A 12019-nucleotide genomic window follows, 5' to 3' on the forward strand; every position below is an offset into this window, starting at 1 on the left:
GTCATACACCAGACCTCAGCTACCACAGCTGATATACATACCGTTGCTTTGTGAACGTTACTTAGAATGTTCCAATTTCGTAACGTTCCACTTCGTTGTTAAAGCTCATACCTATCTAAAATTTAAATCTTATTGGCACTTCATTAATAAAGTTAAGACTATTTTGTCATAATGGTACATACACTGTCCCAATTCCAATATGTTCCGACTGTCGCTTTCTTGTCCCTAAAGTTTCGTTTTTAATTTGAATAATTTAATTTAGCTCTTTGTTGATTATTCGGTTTAGCTATTCATAAGTTGTTTTTCTGTTTCACGTGCCATTGCGTTCCCCTGGAGTGTCGCTCGGGCACAGCACGTGACGCCAAGAGCAATCCAAAAGGCTAACATTCCCAGCTGAGTTTCAAAGCTTTTGCTTGTGTTTTGGTCAAGAGAGACTTGAGACTGGCGAGGGGCGGAGGCCTAATTCTATGCTCCTTTTGCTGTCAAATCTCCTTTTCGGTTTAACGTTCCGCCAAATTCCGATTTGTTTCGCTGGAATTTAATAACTTTAAGTAGAAAGCTTTCGTGCCGCTTTCACACCTGTTAGCCAGGCTCGTCTGTATAGATGCAACTCATTAATCAGCCAAGCGAGTGAGTGAGAGCATACCAGCGCACAGGCAGAGAGAGCGAGGAATACCCACACTCTGGCAGGGCTGTGTTCCATCCGTTCTATACAATCGTTCGTCATTATTCCCTGGAATCAAGCTTAAACAAATAAGCAGATCGAAATCGCGCAGATACCCTGTCGCTGGTATGAACTTGAAGAGTTGATTGGGCTTAGACTATTTGATGTTACATTAGAAGATCTAGTAGAGGCAAGATTCCTGATTTTGAAAAAGTTAACTGACTGACTGACTTGCATATACCCTGTAGGTTAAATAACTTTATGGGGTACATGAGATAGACCTATAGAAAGCAATGACCTTTATAAAGAAGGCGTATCTGTTATACGATGGGCTATATAATTTTTCTTAGAGTGGTCATATGACTTATGGCATATATTTCTATCGTCTAGAAAACTAATTGACCAAGTTTAGAGGGAATAGCTCTGATTGATACAAAAACTAGAGAATTCGTTCCCAGCATTAGCTCTGAATTCTGTAAGTTAAAGTTTATTCGAAAAACCTTGGAAATATTGATCCGTTCGGATCGCACTTTGCCTCTGGCTTTGCGGGGCATTAGGAAACGCACATAAAACTCGAAGCAAAATCAGTCGAAGGCAGAGACGTGGGCGTGGCCAAGCTGAATCAGAGCTCAAGCCGAGCTGAAGCTTTGAAGATCGTCTGGGCCGAGTCGAGCTGAGGCCTGAGCTGAGTTTGATTCGCGACTTGTCAACGCGACGCGAGTCAAACAGTGCCCGATGCGTTTCAAAGGCGTCAACACGTGCCTACGCCAATGGAGAGATACAACTCGAGTCACAGGCGACAACCAACAGCAACAGCAGCAACAATTGCAGCTAGCAACGAGTCCAGATCCCCGCACGAACGCTTGCACTCGCAGACGTCTGACAAGATGGAAATGGAATTGGTGGCAACACAGACGCAAAATGAGCAACAGTTGCTGCTGCACCAGCCACGCCAACAGCAACAGCGACAACAATTGCCTAGCATGCCTGTCTTGAATGAAACAGAAATCGAGGAGCAAATCGGGCTTCGGCATCGGCACAAATCGAAATCCAAATCGAAGAAATCGAGAAAGTCCAAAAAGGATCCGCAGTCAGAGCACGAGCAAGAGTGCAAGCGAGAGCGCAAAGGTAAGCGAGAGCGAGAGAGAGGGAGGCAGCGCGCAGAGCGGGAGCAGGATGATGATGAGTCGTTCGATGCGAGTCCAATGCGTCCGCATTGGGTCAATCAAAAGAAACGCATCTTGGAGCAATGGAAACACGAGCACTGCGCCGACAAAAGCGATAACAATATCGATATCGATAGCGATTATTGATGGAAAACTAAGTAAATCAGGTAAGAGTTCCATGAGCTTCGCTCAAAGAATCATGTCAACCAATCGATATTTATCGACTTTAAGCCTTAAGACTAAAGATATTGATACATGATAACTTTTGCCCACAGAGGTATTTATATATATATAAATATATGCATAATGACAAGTTTTCAGCCTTTCTGCTCTTTTTATCGATAGTCACACATGTTATCGATAACAAATCTGAAGTAACTTAAAGGAAATGTAGAAAAAAATTGTTTAAAAGAAAATGCTTGCAAATGATGTAAGAGTCGTGATTGCAGCTGCAAATACTAACGCATGTGTGTATGAGGAGGGCGTGTAAGGCTCTCTCGGTGCGTGGGTGTATGTGTCTGGGCGGGTAGTGAAAACAGTAGAACATTATTTCTTTTGTAAATCCCATGAACAATGCCCACGGCACGTGCGTGGCAACCAAATGAACCAAATGAACAACAGGCAAACGCCGTTCGCTAAGCCAAAAGCAATTATCTGACATAGCTGGGCCATAAAAATGGTCAATTACAATATCACGATATTACCAATACACCAACACACACACACATATATACATACTGGCTCGCACACCCACTAGTAAATACCCTGGACATAAATTATGCATTTCGCCTTAGTCCATCGCAGTTTATCAAAATATAAAAAAGGTTGCTCGGAATTTAAGATTTTGGCTCGCAGATAAGGTATACCAAAATCGAATAACGATTAGAGTGGAAAACGTTCAAGCCTGGCTAGCTAGATACCCTGTAATAACACGAAATTTAACACGTATTACCAAAGCCAAACTATTCAAATGGGGCAAGTTTTGAAATCATTTTCTTCAAATAAACTTTAATTTGTTATTGAACTTCAAGCAACTCGACTATAACATACCCTGTAAATTGTTGTTTCATGCTCCTCTACTCATTTCAGAAGTAACTAAACATGCAGCTGCAGCGATTCTTACCAACTCTCAGTTGGTTCACGCTGTTTCGACAGCAAGATACCCTGTAAACTTATATAAAACAAAATTAGTTACATTTTCTTTAGAAATATGTAACTGAAGCCATAGTTTGTCTTCATTATTAAGATCTACATTTGGAATTTATGCTACAAATGTTGACAAAACTTGACAAAAAATACCCTGTAATAAAGCAAAAAAGGAACTTTCGGTATATATATATAAATCGTAATGTTTCCTAATGATTCATTCATTCATTAATTAATTAATAATTAATGAAATCGAGAAATCGAGAGGGTAGCTACTGCCACACACTTACAGGGTATATGGAGCAACGGCGTGTCAGTTTCGTAATCGAAGCTGATGAAAAGGCGCAACAACTAAATTTTCCACGAAAAACTGTTCGAATTTCCATTTCAATTTCAATTTCAATTCAAAATGAAATCAGCTACAGAAATCAGAGCACTCAATTGATGATATACACACACATACACACACACGCGCTCATATATGCATATGTATACCCTAACTAAATGCAACTAAGCCATGTACATATTGGAGTGTGTGTGTGTGTGCCTGTGTGTGAATGCAAAAAACCATTTAAATGGCCCAAAATACAGAAAAGAGCAAGAGTGAAGTCATTGGCTCTATGTGGGAGAGAGAGAGAGAGAGAGAGAGAGGGCGAGCGTGAGTAGAGCGAGAGGCGCATAGGTTATTGGTTAATAACGTGAGCGAGGGCTGAGAGACAATTTAATGCCGGAAATAGTTTTTCCAAGCAGAGGCACAACCCGGGGTGTTGGGCTTTAGTTTACTAGAGTTGGCTGGACAGCACGTATGTAGATGTGTGTGTGTGTGTGTATGTGTGCTGGTGTGTGTGATTGCAAAATAAATTTACTAATAAAATGCCAACAATTTTTTGAGCTAGAATGAAAAACCCTGGTTAAAAAAGGTCCTGCAGGGCAATGCTGTGTACGTGTGTGCGGGTGTGTGTGTGTATCTGTGTGTGTGTGCGTGCGTGTGTAAAGGGGCAAGCATTTTGTAATAAACATATTTGAAATGCATGCCACGCAGTCGAGCAACAGCAACAATCGAAGTTCTTTTGGGGGCGATTCAAAATGTTTTTGGAAAATGAGCGCAATTTGGACTTTGACCTTGGACAACTTTTTGGGCAGCAAGCAGTGGTGGGTGGAAGGGGGGGGGGGGCGAGGTGAGTTGAAGAGGGGTCACTGAGCATTTGAATGTCTGGCAAGAGCTTTGGAGCAGCTCGAAAGGCAACAGGCAAACTGAGCCGAGGCTCAAGGTCATGTGAACGAATGTCGGGAAGCGGAAACGGAAGCGGAACCGGAACCAGAACCGGAAACGGACCTGTGCATGGGCAACAGTCAAAATGGCGAAATGAAAGCTAAATTAAAATCGAAAGCGAATTGGCTATACGAAATTGGAGCGAAATGATGGGAAAAGAAAACTTTTAACTATTGAGAAAATTGCATATGAACTAGTTTGAAAAGCAAATGGAAATAGAACTAAGATTTCAGTTGAAGCTCGTACTGAAAACGGAACTGGATATATAAATAACAATTTAATTAGTTGCTATTTGAATTGGTACTGTAGCTGGAGCTGAAACTGGAACTGAAACTGGAACTGGAACTGAAACTGGAACTGAAACTGGAACTGGGACTGAATATGGTGTAAGCTCTAGTAATATGAATATGCATAGCTTGAACAAATAATAATGCAAAACTGATAAAGGCTAAAACTGGCACTGGTATTAGAACCAAAATTAGAACTGAAGAAAATCGACGTCCATCAATCATGATTGATTGATGCTAGTAAGCAAACCAAACACTTTTGACCCTTGTAAGATCCATTGAATAATTTGCGTTAGAAGAACTTGTCTATTAAAAGCTATGGAAACTCTTAAAATGGTTTTCGCTTGAAGCGCGATTGATGTCAATCATTAAATATTTTCTGCCAATATTTATGCAGCTTTTCGATTTAATTAAGCTTCAACTGCTTTTGCTTTTTGCAGCCAACAACAAATGACCAACAACAATCAACATCAAAGGAATTTCAGCATTTCACCTCCCTCAGGGCTAAGAAGACGTAACAGTATCACCGATTGATGGATGTAGCGATTGATGACGATGGACCAAGCAGGAGGAGGAGCATCTATAAAAGATACTCGAGGGCACGAATTAATTTAAAGCTAAATGCGAACACCAACAACACCAGCAATAAAATAAATTGGGAAAATCTTTTTATGCCGGCAGCACCAACAGCGCTCAACAAAAGGAAGTGGGCGTGGCATGTAATGGGGGCCATGGCAGTCAAGGGGGGGGGGGTGGAGACCGTGGCATGGGGAAAGATGGTCAATTGGCTGATATTTCCAATTTGAATGAAAAGTGATTGAAGAACTTTGAAGAGCGCATAACAAATGGCAAAAAAATGAACGAGAAAATTGAATGAAAATTGATGAACACTCAATTCAATGCAAGACTAGTTAATACCCTCCAATCTTTTGCAGATATGGCATATGCTCTGTTGCATGCATATGTTTGATGAACTAGGAGATATCGTACATATTGAAGAGCAAATTTTTATGGTATATATGGGTATAACAGCATAAGAGCAGTCTAGTATAACAGTATAACAGTATACCAGTATAACAGTATAACAGTATAACAGTATAACAGTATAACAGTATAACAGTATAACAGTATAACAGTATAACAGTATAACAGTATAACAGTATAACAGTATAACAGTATAACAGTATAAAGGTATAACAGTATAACAGTAAAGCAGTAGAACAGTGTAACGGTCAAAGTTCTATACGCTAAAAATATTATTAAATATCATTGATAGCAAGTCATGCAGTCTGGCCAAGCTAATAAGCTCGACGATTAGTAGAGCAAGACAAAAACAGAGAAACGTAAATTTTAAAGTTTTTTTTTTAATTTTTTTCTTTTTTATCTGCAAAAAAGTTTTTCGGCTACGCAATTAAAAAAGTAAAGTGTTGCAAAAATATAAATCGACGTATATATATGTATATATATAAACCTATGTAAAACTGTATATAGATAACTGTTATATGAAATTTCTACATAGAAAAAGTTTGTTTAAGAAGGAAGGAGAGAGAAGGAGGAGGAGGAACATTGTTAAAAACTTACCAGCTGTTTTTGCTGGTGCAGCCAGCTCGACGCTGACGCTTGACGTTGACGCTAGATGCGCGCTGCTGCGAATCAAAATTGAAAAGAACTTGGTGAGCGGCGCGACGCGGCGAAGTGCGGCGACGGCGGCTAGTTGGTGCTTCAAAATGTCCGCAGGGCCGAAGTTTATTTTGATTTGTTGTAGCTGCTGCTGCTGCTGAGGCGACAGCAGAGGGCGCTGACGCTGACGCTCACGTTGACGTTGATATGGACGTTGACGGCGCTGCTGATGGCGATCTGAAAGGCGTGCGAAATTAATATAAATATATAAAATATATATATATATATATATATATATATATATATATATATATGTATATATTTGTATATACATAAATTGAATGTATAATAAAATTGACGTTAAATTGCATTGGGGTTGGATAGGGCGCGGCAGCGAGGCAGTCACTTGTTGAAAATTGTGTTTATTGTGCATGTTTTAATTAGCAATTCGCTTATGGCAGCTGATATTGGCAGCATGATTGCAATTTTTATTCATAAAACAATTTTTTCGTTATTAAATTCTCTGAATATAGTTGAAATTTGCATAAATTTGCTTTAAATTTCATTTTTTCAGCATTTCGTTTTACATTAACGGCAAACAGAGGCGAAAATTGAATTGGCAGCAAAGCATAACAAGATTTGCGGCGAAAAAAAGAAATAAACACTTGTCGTTCACTACACGAAATGCACGCGAGAGCATATTGGTTTACTGCTGAGTTGCGTTAACAAAACTCCAACACACACTCATATTAATTTATAATACTTTTTTTTTAATTAATAATACTTTAAACTCACAATTTGACGTAATTCAATAAAAACTTCTTACATATTTTTTTATGATTTAATTATTAGACTTTGAGCAGAGTATTGCGCGGTCGGCTCACTTTGTTAATTTTGCATAACTTGTTGCGGTGCCGCTTCAAACTTGTTGATGGTAATGATGATGGCTCGGCAATTGCGCTCGAGTGCGACTGTGTTAGTGCGCGCGCTCATTAGGCGCCTAATCGACTCCAAATGTGGGCGAGCGGGCGCATTGCACAGCAGCTGACTGCAACGGCAAAAGAATCAACAACAACAAAAACAGCGCAAGCCGAGGCGAACGCGTCAACGATTCGTGTTGATTGGCAGACGCAGCCAATTAAACGTGCAAAGCAAATGCAACTATCGAATTCGATGTGTTCTCTTGTACTAAGTGTGCGTGTGTGTGTGTCTGTGTTACACGTGGACCAAAGGAGAGAGCGAGCAAGCGCTGCTTAGCAATGTTGATTAGTCTGTGCACATGCATGAGTGTGAGCCACAACAACAATGACCAATCCATGCCGTATGTGCGTGTGCATATGTGTGCGTGTGTGTTAGTGCAATACAATGGCAAACATATTGCAGCTGCCTATGTTGCATAGATATGGGCATAAAGGCGCGCATAGGGGCTATGCTCTGTCCACCCCCTTTTTGCCAACAACAGCAGCAGCTGCTACCGCTCTGCCTCTCTCCCGTTTTGGCACTCTCTCTCACTCTTCCTTCCTTTTTGCACATATGCAATGTCAGCAGCTGCCTAGAAGGCATATAGCAATGCTCCTCAATCTAACCCACCCCATATGTGAATAACAACGCCAGGCTAAAGTGATTTGAAGAGGTATTCTAGACTAGTAGATATTGCGTAAAATGTATGTGTGCGTGTGTAGTGTGTGTTACTAGCTGTTATAAAGCTGCTTCGTGTATATATGTATATATTTATTATTATTTTTTTTTTTACATATTTACTGTCTGGCTTATATGCCCTTTGTGTGGAGCGTTGCTGGGTATAGCAACACGACTCTTGCGCTGTGGTCAATGTTCGCTCTGTGGCCATAAAACTAAACTTCCCACTGCAGCGCGTTTCATCTCTTCCTCGCTGCGCCTCTTGCTCTTCGCTGATTTTTTTTTTTTTGCTATTTGCGGTTCTTTCCGTTGCTTCGTCGTAAATGAGCGACAGACCAGCAGCAACACCAACAACAACAACAGTTAAATGCGAACCATTAGAAATCGAAACGGATGGTAGTTAAGATTTGACATTCAAGATTTCCACTTAACGATTGTGAGGAATATCGCATGTAAGAACGTTCGAAATTAACGTCAAGCCCTCCCGCTGCTGCCGTTGTTTGCTCTCTTACATTACGTAATGCTGCCATTAAATATATCTATGTACATATATAAATTGATATATGCATGTTTATACATATCCTTTTTTTCTTCAATTTTTCTTTTTAATAAGCTTTAAGATTTAGCATTAAGTTAGTTTTCCTTTTTTTTTGTTTCACCCTTTTAGCTTCTCTCTCTGTCTCTGTCTCTCTTTCATATATATGAACATATCTACGTAATACTCCTAATAATTGCATTTTCTGTCTGAGGTTAACAATTGCATGCTTTTTGCTACTGTTTCTAACGCTTTCTGACTTTTGCCCAGGTGCAACAAAGTTGTTGTTGTTCTTGATGCAAATTTGTGCGCCCTAAAACCAGGCGTTTGTCAACGAAGTCGAGTCACAGCCCCACAAACCCTAAAACCTAAGCACTACCCCTAGAACTCGTCAATCCCCTTGCTTGAGCCAACAACAGACCACATTGGGGTAGACTAGATTCAAGCTAAAACCCAACGTTGGCGACATTGTTGACTCGCTTACTTTTTAGTCGAAAGCCTCTAACCTCCCTGCCCCACATCTATCCCTAGCACTTCACTCATTCGCTACCCTTAGCTCGCACTGTCTATGTCTCTGGTTGTGTCTTGGCAACGCTTTCGTAATTGCTTATGCAAATTTTCACAGTTGCAAGTAGCAGGTACCCCCCGGAAACCCCATCCCACTACCCCTTAGCTGTAATGCAGCCCTTCACCTTTTGCCAACCCAACTTGAAGCTTCAACTGCAGTTTTTTTATATCACTCTGACTGCATCTTTCTGGCTGTGAGTTTTGTTGGCAAGCAAAAGTTTACACACACCTATCCCTAGCTCCAACCCCAAGCCCCCAACATCCGAACCCCTTCGTTAGCTGCGCCTCCGACTCGGCGGTCCATCGCGCATTTTCATTGTCAACGTCGACGTCGAGGAGCTGCAGGCATTTGCATAGGTAACAAAATGCATTTCCCAGCAGCTGGCAGCTCCAACCCCTACTTGCCTACAGCCAACCCTCATGGAGGGGACCCTTAGCAGTAATTTTTAATGTGCAAAACAAATACAAATTAAAGCAATGCAAATAAAAGAGTTGCTCTAGCTGCAAAATTAAAATAAATTCCAATGTGGGGCTTGGGGTAAGCAGCTCCAGCTAAGGGTAGGTATATGTGTGCGTCACAGCAGATTGCTTTTGCTCTAGCTGAGATTTGCCTGGTTAGAAATACTTGATTAGCCACAAAAAGTTTAAAGTTTCCTAAATGAATGACAAATTAAGCGAATGGCAACGAATGATTTACGGAATTAAAACTTTTATTATTCTAAGAGACTTTATTCGGAATGGTTTTGAGTGCAGACACATGATTTTTAATGCGGAATGTTATGGAATCAGATATTGGCTTTAAGAATGGAAATAGAGAGTTGAGTTGCCATTAATGAATGAATGAATGATATGAATGAAAGTTATGAATGAATGATTTGAATGAATGATATGAATGAATGAATGATAGGAATGAATGAATGATATGAATGAATGAATGATATGATTAATATGAATGATATGAATGAATGAATGATAAAAATGAATGAATGATATGATTGATATGAATGAATGAGTGATATGAATGAATGAATGATATGAATGAATGAATGAATGATATGAACGAATGAATGAATGATATGAATGAATGAATGAATGATATGAATGATATGAATGATATGAATGCTATGAATGATATGAATGATATGAATGATATGAATTATATGAATGATATGAATGATATGAATGATATGTATGATATGAATGATATGAATGATATGAATGATATGAATGATATGAATGATATTAATGATATGAATGATATGAATGATATGAATGATATGAATGATATGAATGAATGAAAGGAATGAAAGGAATGAAAGATATGATTGAATATTATGAATGAATGATATGTATGAATGTTATAAACAAGTGATATGAGTAATTGTTGTAAATGACTTATATGAATGACTGAAAGACAAAAAAAATTGATATGAATAACTGTTATGAATACATGATGTGCGTAGAGAAAAGTTGATGGTTACATATGAAAGTCTTATTGGGCTAATCAATTGGTGAGTCTGTCAATCAGTTGCTCAATTTGCCAATCATGCAGCCAGTCATTCAGTCAATCTTTTACTATTGCACATCTGTTATTATGCATACCCTATATCAAGCTATATCCATTATCTATTCAAGCGAATCTACTCTCATATAGACATTACTTTAATAGGCAGTTGGAAGGCTTTACTTAACCGAGTACATAAATATGACTGAGTGGGGTTTCCAACAGGATGGGGGAAGGTATGAAGTCAACTATCAGCAGAACAATTTTGGGGCTAAGCCCGGCCAATTGCCAGTTCATAATTTGTGCAATAGCTCGGGTCAAATGCAGGCCTCAACAGAGGCGACACAATGAGAGAGAGGGACAGAGAGGCAGAGAGTAAGAGAAAGAGAGAGAGAGGGGTCCCTCGGGGTGGAGAGGTGTAAGGGCAGGGTTTGCAGTGTGGCAGCTGTTGGCAACACCTAAGTGAATGGGGATTGACATGATTGGAATAGCCAGGCAAAGGGAATCAAGTGGGGCGTCGAAGGGTGTTGCATATGAAATTAGCCAAAGATTGTCGACACACATGCGTTTAGGGGTTGCTCCACAGCAGGAGGAAAGGAGGTTGTCGGTTTGTGGCCAGTGTGATGGGGTGTTGCTTGTGGGCCAATTGCAATCAGTTAAACAATGTTGCATATTAACAGCCGACCAGACACGCCACCACCAGGCGAAACTCTATTGGAGATAGGCCAAGCGGGGGCATAGAGGGATCAGGGTTCAGGGGTCCCTCGGAGAGTTAGGGTATCGTTAGACCGCCCGCAATGTCTGTGCATAAATAAGGCATAAATAACGGACAGGCCTTTTGGGGGCCGCAGGGTGTACGGTTTGTCTGGCTAATTAAAACACTTGATGGGCCCTTTCAGCGTAAAGCGCCATCTGGCGTGCAGAAACGAAACGAAACGACTAAAAAAATGAAATTGCTGTAAATTGCAAATTTCATAGGGTCGAGAGGAAGGGAGGACGTGTGGGAGAGAGAGGGCTTAAAAGGGGTCCCAGTTCCGGTGCTGGTTTATTGACAGGTCGCAACACAATTAGAGGGCAGGTTCATTTGAACCAGTTCCAGCTAAACCAGAGAAGTAGAGAGAGGATGAGTTGCGGCTCTGTACATAATTTATTGTTATTAAGTGTTATTAATTATGATGCCATTTAAATCGCTTGGGCGGTTGACATTGCGGTTCGTTAGCAATTGCAATTGGACTAGAACTTGGCCTTTATAGGCAGGGGTACAACTTCATTCATTTGACCACAAAGGACGCTTGAGAGCCAATTAAAGTATGTTTCTTATCAAGTATAATTACAATATAATTGCTAGTAGCTAAACAGCACTTAATTTGCCATTGACTAAAGTTATCGATAAATGAGCTGTTAATAAATTTGCAAATTCATAACGAACTTTGACAACTTTTCATTTAAGAGTTGTTTATATTTCATAGACAATAGCTGTTGAGGCTTAGCGAGCCACTACAGAGCAGTTTGACGGTTATCGATAACCACAGCAGTTAGCGAATCCCTTAAATTATCGATAACATTTTTAAAAGACATAAGCACATTTCAAATGCAATTTCGATAAGTATAGCCCTGTA

The 12019-nt window shown here is 40.1% G+C and overlaps 2 protein-coding genes and 1 long non-coding RNA gene across 5 annotated transcripts in view; 1 reads left to right on the forward strand and 2 right to left on the reverse strand.

Moving 5' to 3' along the window:
* LOC111592354 overlaps positions 1-6331 on the reverse strand; it is a 39342-nt gene extending 33011 nt beyond the window's left edge. For both annotated transcript variants that reach the window (XM_030223814.1, XM_030223813.1), the window contains exon 1: positions 6118-6331. The gene's annotated coding sequence lies outside the window, so the exon portion shown is untranslated. The remainder of the gene's footprint in view (positions 1-6117) is intronic.
* LOC111592375 (pre-mRNA-splicing factor 38B-like) lies at positions 1406-6814 on the forward strand. 2 transcript variants are annotated; one of them, XM_023304559.2, is made up of 2 exons: positions 1406-1997; positions 6731-6814. In XM_023304559.2, exon 1 carries the CDS (start codon positions 1435-1437, stop codon positions 1975-1977), a length of 543 nt encoding a protein of 180 aa, XP_023160327.2. In that variant the 5' UTR covers positions 1406-1434; the 3' UTR covers positions 1978-1997; positions 6731-6814. The 2 variants fall into 2 exon arrangements, with proteins under 2 accessions (XP_023160327.2, XP_023160320.2); XM_023304552.2 differs by lacking the exon at positions 6731-6814 and adding an exon at positions 4977-5256.
* The window catches only part of LOC115483032, a 158495-nt gene continuing 152810 nt past the window's right edge, over positions 6335-12019 (reverse strand). The window contains exon 3 of the long non-coding RNA XR_003944211.1: positions 6335-6393. This is a non-coding gene — a long non-coding RNA (uncharacterized LOC115483032). The remainder of the gene's footprint in view (positions 6394-12019) is intronic.

This window comes from Drosophila hydei, unplaced genomic scaffold, assembly GCF_003285905.1.
Source record: "Drosophila hydei strain 15085-1641.00,03,60 unplaced genomic scaffold, DhydRS2 tig00000296-arrow-arrow-pilon, whole genome shotgun sequence".
Classification (NCBI taxonomy): Eukaryota; Metazoa; Arthropoda; class Insecta; order Diptera; family Drosophilidae; genus Drosophila; species Drosophila hydei.